This window comes from Crocodylus porosus, unplaced genomic scaffold, assembly GCF_001723895.1.
Source record: "Crocodylus porosus isolate Cpor-Errol unplaced genomic scaffold, CroPor_comp1, whole genome shotgun sequence".
In the NCBI taxonomy this organism is placed as follows: domain Eukaryota; kingdom Metazoa; phylum Chordata; order Crocodylia; family Crocodylidae; genus Crocodylus; species Crocodylus porosus.
The window spans coordinates 26,094,724-26,114,864 of record NW_017728943.1 but is presented as its reverse complement, the minus strand read 5'-3'; the positions used below and the strand labels follow the sequence as shown (position 1 = coordinate 26,114,864).

The 20,141-nt window shown below is 42.5% G+C and overlaps 1 protein-coding gene across 1 annotated transcript in view; it reads left to right on the top strand.

The window, feature by feature from the left end:
* Nucleotides 1-20,141, top strand: part of SOS1 (SOS Ras/Rac guanine nucleotide exchange factor 1) — a 70,389-nt gene that overhangs the window by 9,544 nt on the left and 40,704 nt on the right. The window contains exons 2-4 of the mRNA XM_019549057.1: nucleotides 6,094-6,219; nucleotides 8,383-8,514; nucleotides 9,154-9,318. Coding sequence (XP_019404602.1) covers nucleotides 6,100-6,219; nucleotides 8,383-8,514; nucleotides 9,154-9,318 — 417 coding nt within the window. The 5' untranslated portion in view covers nucleotides 6,094-6,099. The remainder of the gene's footprint in view (nucleotides 1-6,093; nucleotides 6,220-8,382; nucleotides 8,515-9,153; nucleotides 9,319-20,141) is intronic.

The following is a 20,141-nucleotide window of genomic DNA, read 5'->3' as shown; positions in this document are numbered from 1 at the left end:
AAGACTTCATTTTGAGCTATTATACAATCACCTCAATACTATGTAAGCCCATGTAAATCTGGACAAAAATATTTTTAAAAATTAAATTAATGAATGTTGTAGTAGATGTTTGATTTTTAGACTATAATTTGGGTTTTTTCCAGTTCTAAGATGGCTAACCCCCTTGCCAAAAGAAATATTTCCTGGGGCAAGGGGAGGGACTGCCAGTGGCAAAGGGCAGGGGTTAGGGGGCGGGACACCAGGTACCAAGATAGCATGGGGAGTGGAACCTGTTAAGGTGCAGGGCTACCCATGAGGCCCTCAACAGCTCACCGAAACTCGTTAAACAGCCCTCCAGCTGGAATAATTGCCTACGCCTGTTGTAAACCTTCTGACATTTCTCTTGTGATACACATGTTTCTCTTTCCACTTTGTAGTGAAGAATCTACTCAGTTTGAGTAATTTTTGTTCTGTAATTCCAAAAGCTAGAAATTTGAATTGTGTACCCCTTTGGACCATCAAACCACTCTCTTGATTCTCAGTTTTTTGTGGGCCACAAGGTGCCTTTACTAAACTTCTTATTGAAGAGGGTTACTGCATGATTCCTAGATTCCAGTTGGGAAAATACTAGTGTAAACTCTGTAAATACGAGCATTTTGTTTGGTACCCTAGTTCAGAATTCCTCATCCTTTTTAACTCTTAATAGTGAATCAGGAGCATTAACCTTTTCTCTGTACAAGTCATTAAATTGGGTTTCAGCAGCCCTCTGACAACAGCAGGCTACTGATTCCCCTTCACTGGGTGATTTCCCCCTAACCTCTCCATCCCCTCACAGTATGCAGCCAGCCAAGGCATAGTCTATTTGTCAGCCTCATGCCCCTTCAACTTGCTCTCCCTTCCCCACGAGAGACTCCTGTACTGCAGAGGGTGGCTGACACAGCCAGCAGCCCAGGAGTTGATGCTGCAGCCGCTGGGCGTAAGGACTCTGGCACCCCCTTTTTGCATTCATCTCTGTTCACACCCATTGTTGAGTGGTGTTGATTGCCACCAGCAACTGCAATTGGCAAATTTATTGGCAAAAAAGGCAGAAGTTGCAGTGGAGTGGTTGTATTAAACTGTGCTGGCCACAATAACACTTCCCTCTAAATCCCTTTTTTACTGTTGAAAGTTTGTTTTTTTTGTTTTTTTTTTTTTAAAGAGGTATATCTTTCTTCAAAAACTTGAAATTCTGTAATATGTATTCAGTATAAATATATTTTCTCCTGGAGTTATGTGTTTGGAAGAGGAAAGGAGCTGAAGTTTTTGCTAACTGGAATTTTTGAAGTGGTACCAATCCACAAATGAATCTGTCAAGTGAATTATCAAGTTTTTTTATAGTCACTGTCAAATATCTGCTTTTCATTGTAAAATTAGCAGTATAATAGCACAGTTTTTATTTGGGTTACTTTATGATCCACCTACCAATATTTTAAAGTCATAAGACCAGGAATAAACTTTTATATGTCTTAAAGCCATACAGTCTTTTCCCTGACCACTATTCCATGGGATCTCTTTATAATATATCTTTGGCATATAACACTTTTAAACATATATTGTAGATGTACTGTTACAGCCATCTACATTTTGAAAAAGAGATAATTTTGAGAGAGTACTGATTTTTTGACAAGGGATTCTGCCTAGCTAAAAATATTAGCATTCAGCTTACAACCGTAGTAAATTTGGGGTCATTATTTTATGGGCCCAAGTAGAGAATTTAATCCCCACATACTTTGGTTTACTTTTTCTTAAATCTGATAGGTCAAATTACATTAAAATATGGAGGAATAAATGCGTTTAAAACAAATTAAATTTATCGTAACATAATTTGAAGCTGACTAATTTTTCTAATAATAATAACATGCTATTTACATGTGCTTCCTTTCTCTCTATATGTACAGATAGGAAAAAAAATCCAGTGGCCATAACTGTCTGCTTGTCCACTGCAGATGAGAAATACCGAGTTATCTCCCCAGATTTGTGAGGTGACACTGTGGCATCCCTGTTAACTTGTGTACAGCACGTGTACTATTTACACACACACTACAGCACGTTAGATGTTTACTTTAAAAGAGGTGCAAAAAGTTGTTTTAGAAAAGCTTTCCCCAGCTAGGACTAGAGTCTAGGCCTTGTTGGCGTAGAAAAGTGTAAACTATGCAGGACTGAGCTGAAAGCTAAGCAGTTGAGAGGGAAAGGGATTTTATCTAGATATTTAAAACATTTTAGACTATTTAACTGAAGTGACTGGTTCAACACTCAGAAATCTTTGTAAAAGATTTTAAATATTATTATGATCATCTCCTTTATCTCATCAAGATGACCCCTTCAGAAATGATAGCAGACCTTGTTTTTACTTGAAATGGTTAAAAGTTTAGATAAACATTGATCTTTGGTATGAGCTGGCTATATATGACCTTTGTCAATGCAAATGAAGTGAATGCTCAATATGTGTATTTATCGCTGTGGGTTTTCAACCTGTGTTTGCAGTTGGTCACAATTTCTACACTAGACCATCCTCTCATGGCTGGTAGGGTGGGGGGATGTAACATGCGGACAATGAGAGAGGGTTGGTAAACCACTAGTTTCTTTTGACCTGTTTTCATATTAGATGTTCCCACGTCTATACAGTTCTGTCTCCTGTTGCATTATTTTAGATTGTGAGCTTCTTTTGACGTGGGCTTTCCTACTTAGTTTGTAGAGTGTCTTCTGCAATGGGGCTCTGATTCCCATTTGGAGCGTTCTGGTGCTGTTGTAATGCAGACATGAATGACAAGCAGTACTATGGTCATTGAAAACTGCAACAAATGAGTTGCCCTAGAATTTTGCCTGATAAGCAGAGATTTGGGTTTTCTGTTTGCTGCCGAAAAACATGCATTTCCCCCATTAATGGAGAAAAACATGGCTTTTCTCTTTTAAAGGAGAAAAACATGGGAAACAGCAGGATTCCCCTTGCAGGCTGGCAGAGTTCCAGCCTGGAAGGGGCTGCTTGAGGCTGCAGGGAGCAGAGGGAGGGTGATCAGGCAGGGGGTGCAATGTGTATGTGTATGTGCACGTGCACACATGCATGTGGCAGCCAGGCAGTAGTGGAGATCAGCTCCTGCAGATCCCTCCAGGTAAGTCTGTGAGATTGTGGGGGGAAGGGGCTGGGGGCACAGGCCACATGTTGAGGGGGCATGCCCTCCAATATTTCTGCACCCACAGCGGGGTGCAGGGCTGCAGCCAGGTCAGATCAGCTCCAGGCAGAAGCTGCCTCTGTGGCCCAGTGGAGGGACCCAGCACAGGAAAAAGCACTGTGCCTCTGTGGTCACCAAAGTAAGGTGCCTTCTGCCTGCACAGCAGCAGCAAGGGTGCAACTCTGCGGCGCTGCTGCACCTCACCTCCCTATGGTGGTGCGGCGCTCCCTCCAGCTCCGGGTCTGTGCACTGGGCTGTAGAGACAGCTTTTGCCTAGAGCTGGTCTGGCCCAGCAGCAGCTCCGCACCCTGCTATGGGCACAGAAATGCTCCAAATGGGAATCAGAGCCCCACTGCAGAAGGCACTGCAGGGGCCATAGGCACCCCCCCCTTGCATTCCCTTGGCCCCTGCCTTCCCCATATGCTCACTCCCTTCCTTACACACTGGAGGGCCAGGGGCAGGAAGCTGCAGATCAAGAGTGAGGGGCAGCAGCAGGGTTTCTGGGGGCTGCGGGTCAGGAGTGAGGGGCACATCAGGGGTGAGAGGTACTGGCAGGGGCAGGGCACCAGCATAAGAGGGCTGCTCAGCACAACAAAGCAGTGGGGGGGACAGCCACAACTGAACCCACACGTTGGTGAGTGAAGGGGGCGGGGGATTTTCCATTATAAAAAACCCACAATTCAACACCAAAATCTATAGGTATTTAGAGTTTATTTTATTATAGTGATTGAGGCCCTGGTAGGCTTCCAAATTGCTTAAAGATTGTAAATATATCAATAAAACATTGTATTCAACTTCAGAGAATTCGTGAATTTTTGTTTTAATCACAGCCTTTGCTATTTTAAACAGAGAAAACCAGGATCTTTTAAGCTAGTAAGCTCTGCTTTTTCTTGGCATATACTAACACAAACTAAAGAGTACAAGTTATCTGTAATACTGGTGCAGGTTATTTACCACTTAACTAGATCAGTGATGAAGTGCTATTTGTTTGCTAGTTTGTTTTAGTGTGCTTTCTCTTGCAAGATGCCAGTGCTACTCATGGGCTTTTATGGTCCTGAGAAGTGAGGCAATCATCTCTAAATAGAAAAATAGGGAAAAGTTTTGAACTTTGGATTCTTAAGTAGAGAGATTTACACCTTTACTGCCTGCTTACAATTTTATATACATAAAGTCACACTGGATCCTGATCTGATGCTTGTTGTCTGTAGAATCATATAGTGTAAATTTTAAGACGGTTATGCCTAGAATGAGTCTCACAAGAAGAAAAATCAACACTCCTTAAAAAAAAAGGTTGAAAACCCCTGATCTACAGCACATCTTAACACGGAGCTTGCTCTTTCACTGTGTCTGCATTTTCCTCAGTGCAGAGGGGTTGGTATCTTCAGTGGTAGTGAATGCAAGTAGCTTGCTATTGGGGTACGGAGACCTCTAACCTGCATCAGCAAAAGGCTGCTGACCACTGCACTAGGTATGCAGATAGCTTGCCAGGCACAGAACCCACATTCTCATTAATTTTTAGCAAGCACCTCTAAAGGGAAGATATAGCAAATGAAAGTACTCAAACATGAAATATTCTACTTAAGAGGGCCTTGTATGTCCTTGTTTGAGTTAGTGGTGTATTTTTGCAGTGAAATTATGCATATCATATTTAATTCCCATTAGAACTGCAAATAGGATATATGCAGTGTTTATCTGTGGAATTGCTGCCAATTGATTATGGAGTAATTTGAATGCAGATGTATTGGGTTGATATTTGGTTGGGATACACCAGCCAATTAGGTGTGGTAGGTTATCGTCAGATTTGGGACTGGGAAATGTAACGCTATATACTAGCTATGTCAAGACTTGGAATAATTATGTAAAGGTTATCCAGCGGTTTCCCATGACATATACACATAGCTACAGTAAACATCGCTAAATGTTGTTCTTGGGCTATTTTTTAATACATATACTGTTTCTGAGATTTTGACCTTTGTGCAACTGAAATGTAAACTGTTTAGAAACCGCTCGTTTGTTAGCATCAGGGATGTGGAACAAAAAGCAGTCACTGTAGGTTTTTATTTCAGGTAGTCTTTTACTTTTTCTCCCCATTTGTTAAATTTTCAGATTTAATCTTTTTAATCCATTTAGGAATTAATCTTCACAAGGTGTGAAACATTGGGAGTTTGCTCACAACTATAACTACAAACTTAGTAATTTACTGTGAAGCACTAACGCTTAAAATGTGAAGATACATTGACTGCAGATGAGATACAGGATTATACTGAACATATTTTTATTCTGGAGATTTTATGTTTTATTCAAAATAAGTAGGTATTTAAAGCAATGTCACCAGCATTTCAATTAATTTAATGTCCATCTTACAGAAGACCTTTAGTTTTGTTTTGGTTTGTACAAAAGTTGATTAACTTGCCTAAATATTATGAACAGTAAGCTTAAAGGTTACTAAATTCTGTAAGTGTGTATGTATGGTAAAAAAAATCTTGTTTACATTATGATAATTTAGTGTCTCAACAGATTATGTACATGGAGAGACATCCCTGCCTAAATTTAGTCTGCTAGCAATGGATAAAGCTTGGAGGATAGGAATAAAAATATGCAACAAAACTTAAAATGTAATCCTTACTTCTCCACTGCTCACCATTAGTTGTCTAGTTTCTTGTAGATGTTTAATGCTTCTATAGCAACAACGTGAAGACTTAAGTACTGTGAGCTAAATGCAGTGCAATTGACACTTGATTAATTTAACTTCGTGAAATAGTTCTATTCTGATCCATACCACTTGAAAACTTGGCTCTTTTTTATGCTGCTAACATCCTTTACATTTTAATATGAACTCTTCAGGAATTAAAATGTTATGAAGAGTGAAGTGCCAGGCTTAAATTCTGTTTTTTGTTCAACATAGGTTCAGATGCAAGTTCACCCTAAACTTTCTTCTACTGAAGATGCTTTACAATACGTTGAGGAGTTAATTCTGCAGTTGTTAAATATGCTGTGCCAAGCCCAGCCAAGAAGTTTTCTGGATGTAGAGGTACAGAGAATGTTTATTATAATAGTCTGATTTGCATTTTGCAGCTTAATTTGGATTGCTGTGCATGAAAATTTTAATAAATTAGCACTTCAAAATATTGCGTGAGTACATGGTTTTATAGCAAAGGCAGGTGATACTTGTCTGTCAGATCAGTTGAGTAACTGAAGACCAAAGCAGGTTTTATTTTGTCCAGAGATTTAACTGACATTATTTTTCACATCAGATGTATGTTTATTATACAAGCATAACTTTACTCTATTTTGCGGCACCATAGAAGTGGGGAAGATGACAACATTTGTAGTTGAATTTGAAAGAGCTTCCCTTATAAGCTCTTGCTTATAACTCTGAAAAACTAGGCTGGACCTTAGTACTCTATGCCTGAGTCAGGCTGATTTTTAGAAATGTTGACAAGAATGATTCAGTTAAGAGGAACATACCTCTTTCTAAGTGAAAATAAATAAAAAACAAAAACCAGAAAATCAGAAACGTTTTAAGGGTGAGCATGCTCCGGCTGGGCGTGCTCTTCAGCATAAGAGTTGTGCCCTCATGGTGGGGTATATGCCTATTGTTAGCCATGTGTATGTTAACCCAAACAAACTAAGTTCTAAGTCCTGAAAAATTCCAGTTTATCTACTCAGTTTGGTGGAAAACAAATTTCCATGTGTACTGAGTGTGCTCCATTCCTGTTATGGGCTAAGCAGTATTTTTCGTGTGGTTTCTCTTTCCAGCAGCCAAGTCCTACTGTATTGTCAGTCTTGGGAGTTGAGAACAGGGTGACCTTCTTCTTTCACTTGAGTGGTACCCTTGTTGGTACCCAGGAAAAGAGGAAAGCTGATTGCAATTCAGAAGAAATGAGAAGCCAGGGTGAGGGTTTGAACAAGGGCCAACAGCTTGAACAAGGGGTGATGGGAAAACAGACAACTGGGATTAGAATGAGGCTGGGAGGGGCAGGAATAGATGTCTCTAACCACTAAGCATGCATCTGCCTCCAAACCTGGAAGAAAACCTGGGATTCCTGATATCCAGTATTCCTTGCTTCTCACAAATAGGCAACAACCTTGTGGGTGGTGGAGCTGAGAGACATGACTATCACTGCTGTTAGCTCAGGTGATAGAAGTCTGTTCTAGATGAAAAATTTTAACATGGTTTATGAAACATGGTTTTTAAATCAGCATGATTCCAGAAAAGGGGATTTTTTTTTTTTGTTTACACTTCTAAAACCCTGGAAAATAAAGCACACACCTACATTAAGAGAACACTGTGGTTGCAACAGCAGAATTAAGGTGGTCTGTGCAATTAAGGTGGTCTTGGAGAATGGGATTCTGTTCTTGCTTCTGCCTTGGAGTTCTTCTGTGATGCAGGACAAGCTACTTAAACCAGCTGTTTCACAAGTGTGTTCTTTATTTCCGGTTGCTCAAACTTGGGTGTCATTTACATAAGTGAACACTCAAAACTGCAACTAAGAGCTGTACTCTGAACAAAAATGCTATGCTGTCTGAGAAATTGAGCCATTAGAATCTCTGGTTGGGCACCTAAAATTGTCAGGCATCTCTGACATGAACATCTGTGCCTTGGCTCCCCATCTGTGTAGCTGTCTGGATGTCACAAAGGCATCATTCACAGCATGGGGGAGGCTCACTCTTTACAGCATCACAGTGGCTATTGAGGGGTGGAAGAAGTAACTGGAATAAACCCTGCATTTCTCTGAAGCCTCATGGTGGTTCTTGTTCAGTTCATATGGAATTTAGGGGTAGACAATCTATCTAAAAAAAGCATTGTTTTAAAGATAGTCTTCTTAATGCTTGAAGAACTTAAGTATTCCAGAGAGAAGTGCTTGTAGGAAAGTCCAAGGAGATAATTCTTTCCTGAGAACAGAGTTTGGTGGTAATGCAGGCAATGAGATATGGGCCCACACTGGACTATGAGGTTAAAACAGATAGTGTATTGCTTCTCCTACAATGAGTGCTGTGCATTGCATACTCCAAATAAAGCTGCAGTCTTACAGAGGAAAAATTGTATCTGTTCATATAAGTAATGACTACATCATAGACATATGCATAAGGAAACTGCATCGAGGAATTGTTTTAAGTTAGCTGCTACACTGTTTGGGGAATACTTTTGAGATTACATACTTAGCTGCTAGTTGCTATTTTCTCTCCTAAGGATCGTGTTCAAAAGAGCTTTCCCCATCCTATTGATAAGTGGGCAATTGCTGATGCACAATCTGCTATTGAAAAGAGGAAGCGAAGAAACCCATTATCTCTCCCAGTGGAAAAAATCCATCCTTTGTTAAAGGCAAGTATTCAAATATCAACTTTGCTACTTAAAGTCAGGCAAATCTGCATTGTTCATAATCACCTGGTGATAAAGTTGTCATTTTTATGCTTGATTCACTGTCTGCATGTTGCCTGTTACTTTAACTGAAAAAGGGTAAAGCATCAATTTCACAAATATTATGTATCATTTAGAACATTTCCGTTTTAGTTGATTGTATGTATTTAGAATACAGTTAGGCTGCTGCTTTTTTCTCAGATGCTTTTGCTAAGTTTTCTTGTAATCCAGTAAAGTGAGAAAAAAAGATTAGACGAATTTGCCAAAAATTGGAGCATTTTTATTTTAACTAAAGAGAGCTTAGTGCTTTTCAAATGACACTGTGTTAGTTGGAATTGTATTGCACATTATAGATGTTTAGTAGGGTTGTCACCATTTCAGAATGGTTATGTACCATGGTGTTTTTTTGGGACACTGTTGTTATTTCTGTTCTAAGTATAGCGAAGTACTGTAGTATTGCCAACACTGACTGAATATATGTTGACTGTTCAATGATTACTGTGTAAAATATTTGATTTATAGATTTTTCATAAGATATATAACTTAGCTTTTTGATCAGATGAATATCCTTTTAATAAGGCACTCTTTGTTTTTTACTTTCAGGAAGTTCTAGGCTATAAAATTGACCACCAAGTATCTGTTTACATAGTGGCAGTATTAGAATACATTTCTGCAGATATCTTAAAGTTGGTTGGGAATTATGTACGAAATATAAGACATTATGAAATTACAAAACAAGACATTAAAGTGGCAATGTGTGCTGATAAGGTAGGCATAATTCTTCTTTCTCAAATGAATGGAAGAAAAATGTTGCAATATTTAATTTTTAATAAGAGCTTGAAAGGATGTTGCAAATGCTGCTTATTTCATTTTGGCTCTTATTTTTTAATTGTATTTCATATTATAAAGTAGAATTTTTAAGATAAGTTTCAAGTAATATGGCAACAGTGCCAATTGGTTTTCTAGAAATGCTTTGTTTGTACAGAGATTAGTAACTGAAACAACTCTGAGCTTCCTCTCAATCCCCTAGTAATATGTGACTTTTTAAAATTATTTCTAATTTTAAGACTTCACTATTGAGCATTCCTAAGTGGTGGTGATAAAAGACTTATTTTTAAGTTTAAAAGCCCTTTCATTTAAATATAGGCCTTTCTTCCCAATAACACTTACTGAAACATTACACCAGTATTTTGATGGCACAGAAGTTGGAAAGTTCAGAGTTAGTAGACAGTGAATGTCTCTGCAGAATCTCTACTTGGGGTTCATGTTTCTGTGTACAAATAAAGGGAGGGCTCCCTGGCTTAAAGCCCTGGTTTTATAGGGGATCACTTCCTACCACCTCATAAACCACTGAGGAATTCAGGAAGTTTCCTTGGCTTGTTGTCAGATGGTAATGCATTTTGGCTCCCTGGAACACTTTGTCTTCATCTTCATTCTCCAGTGCTTCAGTTGTTTTTGAACTTGAAATTAGTACTTTGAGGATGGTCAGAGCCTCTGGTTTCTGAAGACTGGACTGTCCAGATCCTCTTTTATGCAACCTTCTTGGAGTTTCTGCTATTCATTGGTTCTGAGGGTGGTGTTACTCTCTGCTCTAGTAAATGATCCTCTGTCTTGTTTCAGCCTTGTACTTGGCTGTCTTTTTCATTTTTAAGATAAAGGAAGAAATAAAAAACAATGAAGAAATATTGTATCTCGTAAGGGAAATCTTGGCAACCAGTAAGATGCTTAATAGTTGTCTGTTCGTTGCTTTTAAACACACATGCTTATATCCAGTGGGTTGCACATGGAGGATCAGTAAAAGTTGCATGCTTGTGATACAGTAGGAATAATACTGATTCCTCTAGCCTTTCTTACACTTTACCACATCCTCCCATAGACTGAGACTAGTGAAATGCAGATGACAAGAAACTGCCTGTAGCACAATTTGGTATTAAAGTGTTCCTGTACACTGGAGTTGAACTGAAGAGTTCCAGCAGCCCCAGGCATACACAGCCAGAACCCAACAGGCCTTGAAGCAAGCGTCCAGTCTGCTAGTATCTGCCTGGAAAGATGCTGTGTTGGCTTCTCCTTCACCATCTCAGACACTCACTGAAGACCGTTCCCAGCCCCGTCTTATCTTGAAAACACAGTAGGCTCTCAGTCTCATTGTATATTCATAAAAGATGTCAGGCTATACTGCCTATTAGTTCTGTCTTCCTCAAGCACTTTCATGCTTTCTCCTGTTGCTCTTTATACAGTGTTACTATGTACTGTACATAAACATCTTAATTAGGATTGTCTCAAATAATGGAAACAGCATCATGTTTTCACTCCCTTCTCTCTCTTTTCCCCCAGACTTCCAAATGAGGACAGATTAAATTGTTATTCTGGTTTACGATTGCTTTTATTATTTGTGCATGTGGGCCTTATGTAAAGACAGCAGGTAGAAGATAGGGTAGGGTGGCACCTTAAAGCAGGGGTCAGCCACCTACAGTCCATGGGCTAGATTGAGCCTGCAAAGAGGTCCCATTTTACATGGGGGATTGGTGGCACAGAGCTGTGCTGTAATGCCTGTCCATTCTGTGGTGCTCACCTCCATTATGGGGCCTGCTGCTAATCACCATTTAAGCCAGTGGTCTCCAGCCTTTTAAAGTAGGAGATCACCTTTGGCATTTAAAAGCAACCCAAGATCTGTGCATGGCTGCTACTGCTCCCTTTCCAGTGTGCCCACCCCCCCCAAGCAGGTAAATCTTTGGGAGGGAAGGGGGTGGGGCTACAAGGCAGAAGGAATAACAATTATTTCAGGGTGTGCCTCCCCAGCAGGTAAGCCCTTCTGGCTGGGGCCCCCACTCAACTTACCCCTGTTTCTGCCTCTGCGGCACTGTCCCTCACTGCGGGGGCCTTAATCTAGCTCTTTCCCCTTCCATCCCCCATGGACTGACCTGCTGGGCTGGGGCGTGTGCATGCATGCACACAGGCATTCAGTCCCCATCCCAGCCTCTGATCAACTACAAGAGGCTCAGAGATCTACTGGTGGATCAAGATCCACTGGTTGGTGACCATTGATTTAAGCTGATGCTCACTGCAGAAGGGCTGGGAATCTGACAGCTCACTGTTCGGGTTTGAGGGCAGAGACTGCCAACCCACAGCTGTTGCTTGATCAGTTGTAAGCTCTGGTCCATGCCAACAAAAAGCTGCCCCGTCTTTTTTTGACTTACTGGTTCAGAGATATCAGTTATAGGCAACAAGCTGCAAAACCAGTCAGTCTTAAAGTTGCTACCCTGCCTGACTTCAAACTAACATAACTAGCCTCTTTTAAGTGGGAATATGTGTATAGAGTGTGAGCCTAGAGTCTCATAGGGGTATCCACTGAGGCTATGTGCATACTCTTCTGCTGCTGCATGCATCTTGGGAGGGGCGAGGGATGTGCATGCCCCTAGATCTGGGTGGGACGGGTGGGCTGGAGCTGAGGTTGCGCCAAGCTCTTCTTGGCGAGGGCTGGGCTCAGGGCAGGTGACAGCAGCACTGGGGGGCTACAGAGGGGGCTGCAGGCACCCCAGATTTCACCACAGCCCTACTCCCAGCACCACTGTCATCCACCCGGCACAGCCCCAGCTCAACCCCCACCTCCCTCATGCACTGGGAAGAGCCAGGGCTGCACCAAACAGGCAGCAGCAGCAGCACTGGGAGCACGGCTACGCCATATTTTGGGGTGGCTGCAGCCCCCTCCCAGTGCTGCAGCCTGCCTGCCTGCCCCACCCCGTACAGATCCAGGGGCACATGCACTCCCAGGGTACGGACAGTGGTGGGAGTGGGCCCTCTCTCCCCCTCATAAGTTGCGGCTCCAGCCTGTGCTCCACCCACCCCAGCTGAGCCGTGCCTGCCCCCTCTCTCCCTCACCTTAGGGGGCATTGATCTGCCATGCCCCTTTCATCCCAGCAGATTTACCAGCTGCATGTAGCTGTATTGGAAATCAGATTGGTATCAGTGGATATCCCTCCTTAAATATTGGCTATCAGTATCAGCCCCCAAAATCTCTGTCGGTGCACCCCCGACTTATGCCTGTGACAGTGAATTAGAATTAAGGTCCTTCCACTTTCCTGCAGTTCTTGGTTGATGTTGGGCTTATACTTAGTCTGTTAAGGCTCTTTTCTTAAACCCACTGGCTTAAAAATAAATTATTTTAATTTCTTTTAGTTTTGCTTCAATACCAAGGGTTAGTTCTGATGGGAGAGTCCAGATCTCCAAGCTTGAAGGTATGCCCAGCGTGTAAGACAGCTGGTCCTGCTAATGTGCATAATGCTTACTGATGCCTCCTTGGTTTGGAAGTATGCTGTATCACCCGTCAGAGTTTTGTCTGCAGCTCTTCTAAATGCACTCAAATGTTTGGTGCCAATTTGAAACTCTTTTTTCATGGCGAAGTTGTTGAGAAGTGTCTTGGACTGAGCTTGCCTCTAAAAAGGTGTGCTAGTGCTAAATTGTTTTTCTGGCTTTGAGGTGTCAGGTTTCTCTGACACAGTGAGCCTTCTTGTCACTTCTCTTCAGGTAAATCAGAGACTTCTATTGACTGAGGCAGTAAGGAGCATAGGTCTTTGAATGAGGGTCAACACACGTTGTTGTTCCTGATACTGGCAAGCGGTAGTCAGACTTTTGACTTGCTTATGCCTGCTTCATCAATCTGGTGTTAGTACTGTTAGTCTTAAAAGGCTGCAGAGCCCACCTCATCTTTTGTAACCAGTTTTGCTTTCTTTTATGCAGACTGATCAGGCTTCATCAGTTATAGTAATCAGTGTCGATGACAATTCCTCTTTTTGTTCAGTCTTTTAGTTCTTGTGCATATCTGACTGCACTGGAAGTAGAATTGCCACTGACAGCCTGTATAAAGCATCACTGCCTAATGTATTCTGAAGCTGCATTTGTTTTAGGGAATATTTCTTATATACATGCTCACTTTTGTGTGGCACCAGCAGCTCTTGTCCCCTAAAGGATCTCCTTTTCAGCTAGACCCAGGGGTGGCCTATCCTAACCACAAACAGCCTCTTTTTGTCAGACTAGGGAGAGATCAGGAAGAACAGCAGCAGATCAGACAGAGGAAATGGATCAGATTGCCACTCAGGGAGGGTGCCAGGCTTAGCTTATGACACGCTTCCCAAAATGTTTGGTCCTTACTGAGCTAGACTGAATCTGGAGAAAGACCATCAGGTTATAGATCACTTCTCCCTGGAGACATCTTCAGTTGTACATTTTGCACCTTTATGGTATCATATATCCTTATGATGTTAGCCACCGTAGAAGCCATATCCTTTTTCATCTCATCCCTGAATGTCTTGGTGTCAAAGCAGCTCAAAAATAATTGGGAAACTAGAAGAACAAGGCATCCTAGATAAGGAGTCTAAGAATATGGACCTTCTAGGAAGGGAAGGCTTATGCAGCTGGTTGGAGTTTTTTTATACAGTATTGCTAACTACCAAGCTTGAGTGAAGTGCAGGGTCTTGGAACATGATAAAATTTTGCAGCTCAGTGAGAAGCTGCTTCTAGACACCAGAAATAAACCGAGGGCAATGACTGTTGAAGCCCTGTTGGTGGCAAAAAGCATTACAGGCTAACTAGTCAATGGCTCACCCAGTGCCTTGGGCCAGATCAGAATCCATGAGGCAAATGGTTGTAGGCCAAGCAGATGCAGGGCAGATGGAGCCATGTCAGCACAGCCTCATTCATCCTTCTGCTGCCAATGGCTATGTACAAGAGGATCCCAGGACCCTGGATTCTGCAACAAGCCACACCCCCAAGTTCCTTGACCCATGGCGGGCTGGGGCTGGGGCTGGTAGGCTGTATGTTTTGTACCTTGCTGTATAGCATAGTAGGGCTGTGCAAAGCTTCAGTAGCAGTTTCTATTCAGAGGAGATTTGGAGGCTGAATATGAATCAAATCAGGAGACCCATTAATCTCTCTGAATCGAATCAGAAATCTTGATTGTACAGGCAGGCACTAGGCAGTGCCAGTGGGAGGAAGTGGGGGAAGAGCAACACATCCAGCTGCTCCCCTGGCTGCCCTCCTGCCGGGGCAAGGCAGGCAGTGCTGGCAGCCCCAAGAGAAGTTGTGGGGTCTGGGGGGAATGATTGGGAGCTTGGGGATTGATCCCCCAGCTCCCTGATCATTCCCCCCAGCCCCTGCAGCTTCTCCTGGGGCTGCCAACACTGCCTGCCTCGCCGCAGCAGTGGGGCAGCCAGGGGAGCATCTGGACGAGCCACGGCTTCTCCCAAGGCTGCCAGCTCAAGCCAGGGCTCGTCTGGCTGCTCTTCTAGCTTCTCCCACTGGCACTGCCAGCCCGTATAGTCTATGGCTGAATATCTTCAGATTTGGATTTGGCCGAATCACATTGGGACAGTAATTTGAATCACCGAATCAGATCACTGTCCCTCCAAATAGCCGAACCTGAAGCAAATACTTTCCGCTTCACACAGGCCTATAGCCTAGCATGCGACAACAGTCTCGAGCACTATAAAGATGTCCAAGCCACAGTTGAAGACTTTTCATTTAACAACCACAACCTTTGCAACTTGAAAACAAATTAGGCACTGCACTCTTGAAAAGAGTCTAGAAGAAATTCTTCAGTTTCTGAGTTTTTCATATACCATTATATATTGGATGTACTCAAATTGCAGAGGCTAGGGCCAAATTTCACAGGCTCACCACAGCTCTGGGCTGCAATTTCAGGGACACATCATAACAATACCCTGTCCCCACCACCTACACGCACCTCTGGCTTGGGCGCCCACTCCCTGCCCATGCCTGGCTTGCAGGAGGGAGGTGGGGGGTAGAAAAAGCATTGCTCCCCACAGCCTTTTGTGAGCATGGGGACAGGCCATTGTCACCTCACTGCTCCCTGGCCAAGCCACAGTGCTTCTCTGCCCCGACCCAGCTCTGGTCCATCTACCCCTCCTGGCCCTGAATGGGCGTGGGGATGGATCAGCACCACCCTGCTGTTCCTGCCCCCACCTCCTTGGCCCAGCCCTGCTCCCCTCATCCCTGTGTCCCACCCTCTGTAGCACCCACTTACTTTGGGATGGGTCTGACTGGGCCAGGTGGCTGTGACTTTAAAAAAAAAAAAAAAAAAAGGCAGGGCGGGGCCTGTCCCTGTCTCAGTGTCTGTCTGCGGGGCTGCAAGGCTGCATGAGAGCCAGCATTGCCAGGTCTTAAATATGAAATTATTGTATTGGAAGCTCAAATGATCGTATTTTCTAAAAAACTATCATACACTGGCAGGGGGGGAAGTATGCAGATAAGTATGCAAATAGGTCATCCTCTTTTTTTTTTTTTTTTTTTTTTTTAAGTAACATCAGTTTGCCTTATATCCTGTACCACACTACTTGACACTGCCCGCTATAATGTTTTGTTTAACTTTCTCTGACTGGTTAAACTGAATGTATGATTATTCTTTTCTCTTTGTTTTGCAGTTCAGGTCTGTGTATTGTAAATAGTTATGCAGTTACTTTATACTGCTCACTGTAAGCCTGCGTTAAGTGAGTGAGGACTAGGTCATCAAAGTTGAAGGGTTTTTTTCTTTATTTTGAGGCAAGAAGTCATAAGAAAGCACTAACAGTGAGCCCAAAAGTCAGTTAAGACTCTCTGATAGTGACTTGGGTTTTGCATATGCTGCATCAGTTAACTGCATCAAAAATATTGTACATTTTTTACACTCTTAGTATTATCCATTTTACATTATACAAGGGTTGAAATTATCATGCAAATATTATAATTATCATACACCTGGCAGTGCTGGTACAGGCAGCCCTCTTGCCCAATCAGCATCCAGGGGTGGGGAGGCAGCAAACTGAAGGATATTTATACTGCTGCTTTTTGTTTTTTTCAACAGTTTTCCAAGTTAGGCCTTAGGTCTGTTCCTGTAGACTATTTACAGGTCTTCAGTATTCATAGCAATGTCAGGCCAGGCCTCTCTTGGTCTGCTATCTAGTACCATGTAAACCGGTATCGCCTGTTCCATGGTCAGGTTGTCAGCAACTAAACCAGCGCCTCCACCTAGGCTTGCCTGAGTGAGGAGGGTGTGTGGACAGCCAGCAGGACTGAAAACAAGACCTGTCAGTGGGCAGATATGCCCCCCATAAGCCAGCGGTCATTCATACTTGGATAAGAGATGGACACCACCAGGTCACTGTGCCTGAAGAATCACTAATGATGCAAAGTAACATAACTAGGGTTGTTACAGCATCTGATGTGCCCCAATGGTTTCAGTGGCCTTGGGGCTGACTTGACTTGAGTGTTCATAGAATTCTAGCTTTCCTGGAAGTTGCAGTGCTGTCTTAGACTCCAGGTCAGTAAAGCTCTTTTTGTGGAAACCAGTTCCCTGCAATGAATTGCCATGTTTCATACTGTCCTGTGGCAGTTCAACATAACGACATCCATGTGCAGGACTGCACCTTTTGCTTCTCTAAGTTTGGCCAAGATCTGTTAACTAGCTAATTAAACATGGCCTAGGTATGGTGGTAGGAATTCCTTCAAATATACTATTCTCTCCAGTGGACAAACCAACTACATATCTGCCAGGACATTTGGTTTCAGCCAACAGTCCTTCAATATTTAAATAGAGATTAATCTTGGAGATGCACCTGGATTCTCAAATGTAAGGCATGTGAACCGTAACCAAGTTCAGGTTAGGTAAGTAATGGAGCTTTGACTGTCCCTCAGTTTGCAAGGTATTTATATTAATCACTTATAGCACATTCAGAGAGACCTGGTGAATAATATTTTTTCCAAACAAGGAACTGTGGGATCATCTTCCTTATATCTTCCTTATATATGTTTACATTTATAAGGACTAGTGCATAGTATACCAGATCTGCTGAAATACCTTTACGTCTATCAGATTCATAAAACAAAAGTAGAGAGCTTCATCACGCATGACCAGAAGTTGAAAGAGTTTTCTATAGCAAGTATTGCAGAAGTGGGGAGTTTCCTGCTGATCTCTTTGCTGCCAGTGTGAACATAGAATGTTGGTTGACCTCTCACGGCGAGGCGTACGCTCTGCTTTTATCACGGAGGCATTTATGACTTGCTGAGAAAAAAATCAGACAATGTTTTTACTTCTTTTCTTAAGAAACCTGGTGATTAGTAAATGTCAGAAGAGCCCCCCAGTGAAAATGATGGCATCAGTCTTGGTATGTCCATCCTGGTCCTTTAACCTGATGCACTCTTAGTTAGATAACCTCTTCAACTTCCAAAATTCCTAGACATCCATTTGCTGTGCAGTCTGTGCAAGCTGGCCACATTCATTTGTAAGGATAGCCACAAACAAACCCTGTTTGAAACTTCTGTGGAAGGTGATTTTTGAAATTCCACATGAATTCAGCCATACATTTATCTTTGTTTTCTAATACATCTTAACTATCTGGGGAGATGTGAAGTACCACACTGAGTTCTGAGAGCTCTCTCTTCTTATGTATCCTAGGCCAAAACCGTTTTGTGAATTGGACTGTTTGCTCAGTTCATAACAAATCTAGGCAGCAGGCTGTATTCATTTCAGACTGTTCAGATAGGTGATGGATTATGTTAAGTTTTCCAGTTCATTAGGCAGCCCCTCTCCTTTTCAAGTTAAGGGTGCGCATTTTTGGGGATTCAGTCAGCCTCTAGCTTACCCCAGGTTCCTGGTCCTGGGGTTTGCAGAGGATTTCCATGACATTTAGTCACTGGTTTGTGTCCTTACCAGCCTGCTGATAGGGTTTACAGATTAGACATCCCCTTTGGGAGGGTTATCCTCTGGTTGATCAAAGTAGAACTCCCTCTTTCTTCCTCTTTTTTTCCTTTCTCCCTTTCTTCTTTCCTCCTTGAAAGGCAATTGTTGGACACTTGCCTATAGATGGATCTGTGTAGACCTGTGATTCTTAACCAGGGTGTTATGGTAGACAGGATAAACCCAGAGATTCATGAGATTTCAAATAGTAATGTGTAGTGTCAAAAATGCTAACCTGTTATAGTTTTTTCTGAGTTCTTTGCACTGGAAAATCGTTCTATTGTTCTGTAGTCAAAAACAAAAAGAAAAAGCTAAGAGCTGGCTTCTTAGTATAGGCAGATACTTGAAAGAGCTCTTTGACATGCTTTTGTCCACAGATCCCACAACTTGTCCTGTTTACGGACTTCATAGTGGACCCAGTCAGCAAGCATTCAAGCTATTGCTTCCCTGGAAAGAAATAAGTACAGGAATAATTCATTGTTTTCTTGAAACTGGTTGGAAAAAGCGATCCCTCTGCAGAAACAAAAAAAGTTACTTTGTCAGAGCCAAAATTGAAAAACTTTTGTCCAAGCACAAATGTTTTCATTTTCTTGGACTTATTTTTTTTAAAGGCCATGAGGGCCCAGAGGTGGTGCTGGTGGCAGGAAGGAGCCTCAGGGCAGCCCCTTTGCAGGCTCCAGGCGACTGCAGTGAGAAGGCCCCATTAGCAGTGAGGAGGAGTTGGCTGTGTCCACTGCCAGGTCCTACTCTTTCCCAGCATCCAGCTGCAGCTTCTGGCTGGTTGACACCCAGAGCTGGGCAGCAGCTCCAGCCCTTCTTCAGGGTAGAAGGGCAGCCTAGAGGCAGTGCTGGTGGTGGTGCAGGCCCAGGCTGAGCTGCCCCTGCCAAAGCTGTTGCACGCCCATGCCAGCTCCCCACCTACGGCCCCATCCCACATATGGAGGTTTGGTGTGCTATTCTGCCAGTTGCAGGGTTGGGGGCAGTGCTGACCTGGCCTGTGACAGCTCCCCAAAACTCCCTATGTGGCCTGCTGGCCCAAATAATTGCCCATTGCTGGCCTAGTGGTTTAAGCGCAGACCCAGGAGCTAGGAGAAGTTTTGTTATCTCTGCTTCTGACTGACTGTCCATAACATTTTGCGCTTCTAAGCAGTTTATTTAGTAAGCTGGTATCAATACCATATTTTATATCCAGTGAAACAGGCTCAGTGGCTATAATATTCTCAGGTTCATCCAAGAAGTCTAGAACTAGATTAAAAAAGAAAGTTGTCAGGCAAGTGACAACCACTTTCCTAGCTGTTGAAAGGAGGCAATAGAATAGTATACCATAAATGAAATAAAAATACAAATGGCTTGATGTCTGCTACTCCAGCCAGGTAGGTAAGCAATTAATTATTTTTCTCAGATTTAGAAATTCAGGCCTGGAATAACCTGTTTTTCTGAATCTGTTTTCCTGTCTATAAAGTTAGGGAGTAGCTACATTGACCTATTAAACTAGTTTGCATAGTGCTAGCTACGTAAGTACTACTTACTGACACTAGTAAATGGTAAGGTTTGGAGCTTACCAAACTACTTTCTTAACCTGCCAAGTACTTTTGTATTTGTCACACACATTAGAAAAACTGTAAATTTCTGAAAGGTCATACTCTGGATTTCTCTCTTTTGTGCAATTCAAAATATTAATGATATTAATGATAAAATATTGAATGATCTATTTTAGTACTGGTTCTAATTCTGTATTATAAGGATTAAATGAGCAGCCATTGTGAATAAGGACTCCAAATGTTTTTCTTTTGCTACGTTTTGTAATTTTAATGGCTTGAGGTGCAGAGAAAAATAACATAGTTCTTGTATCTTGAAGCACAGG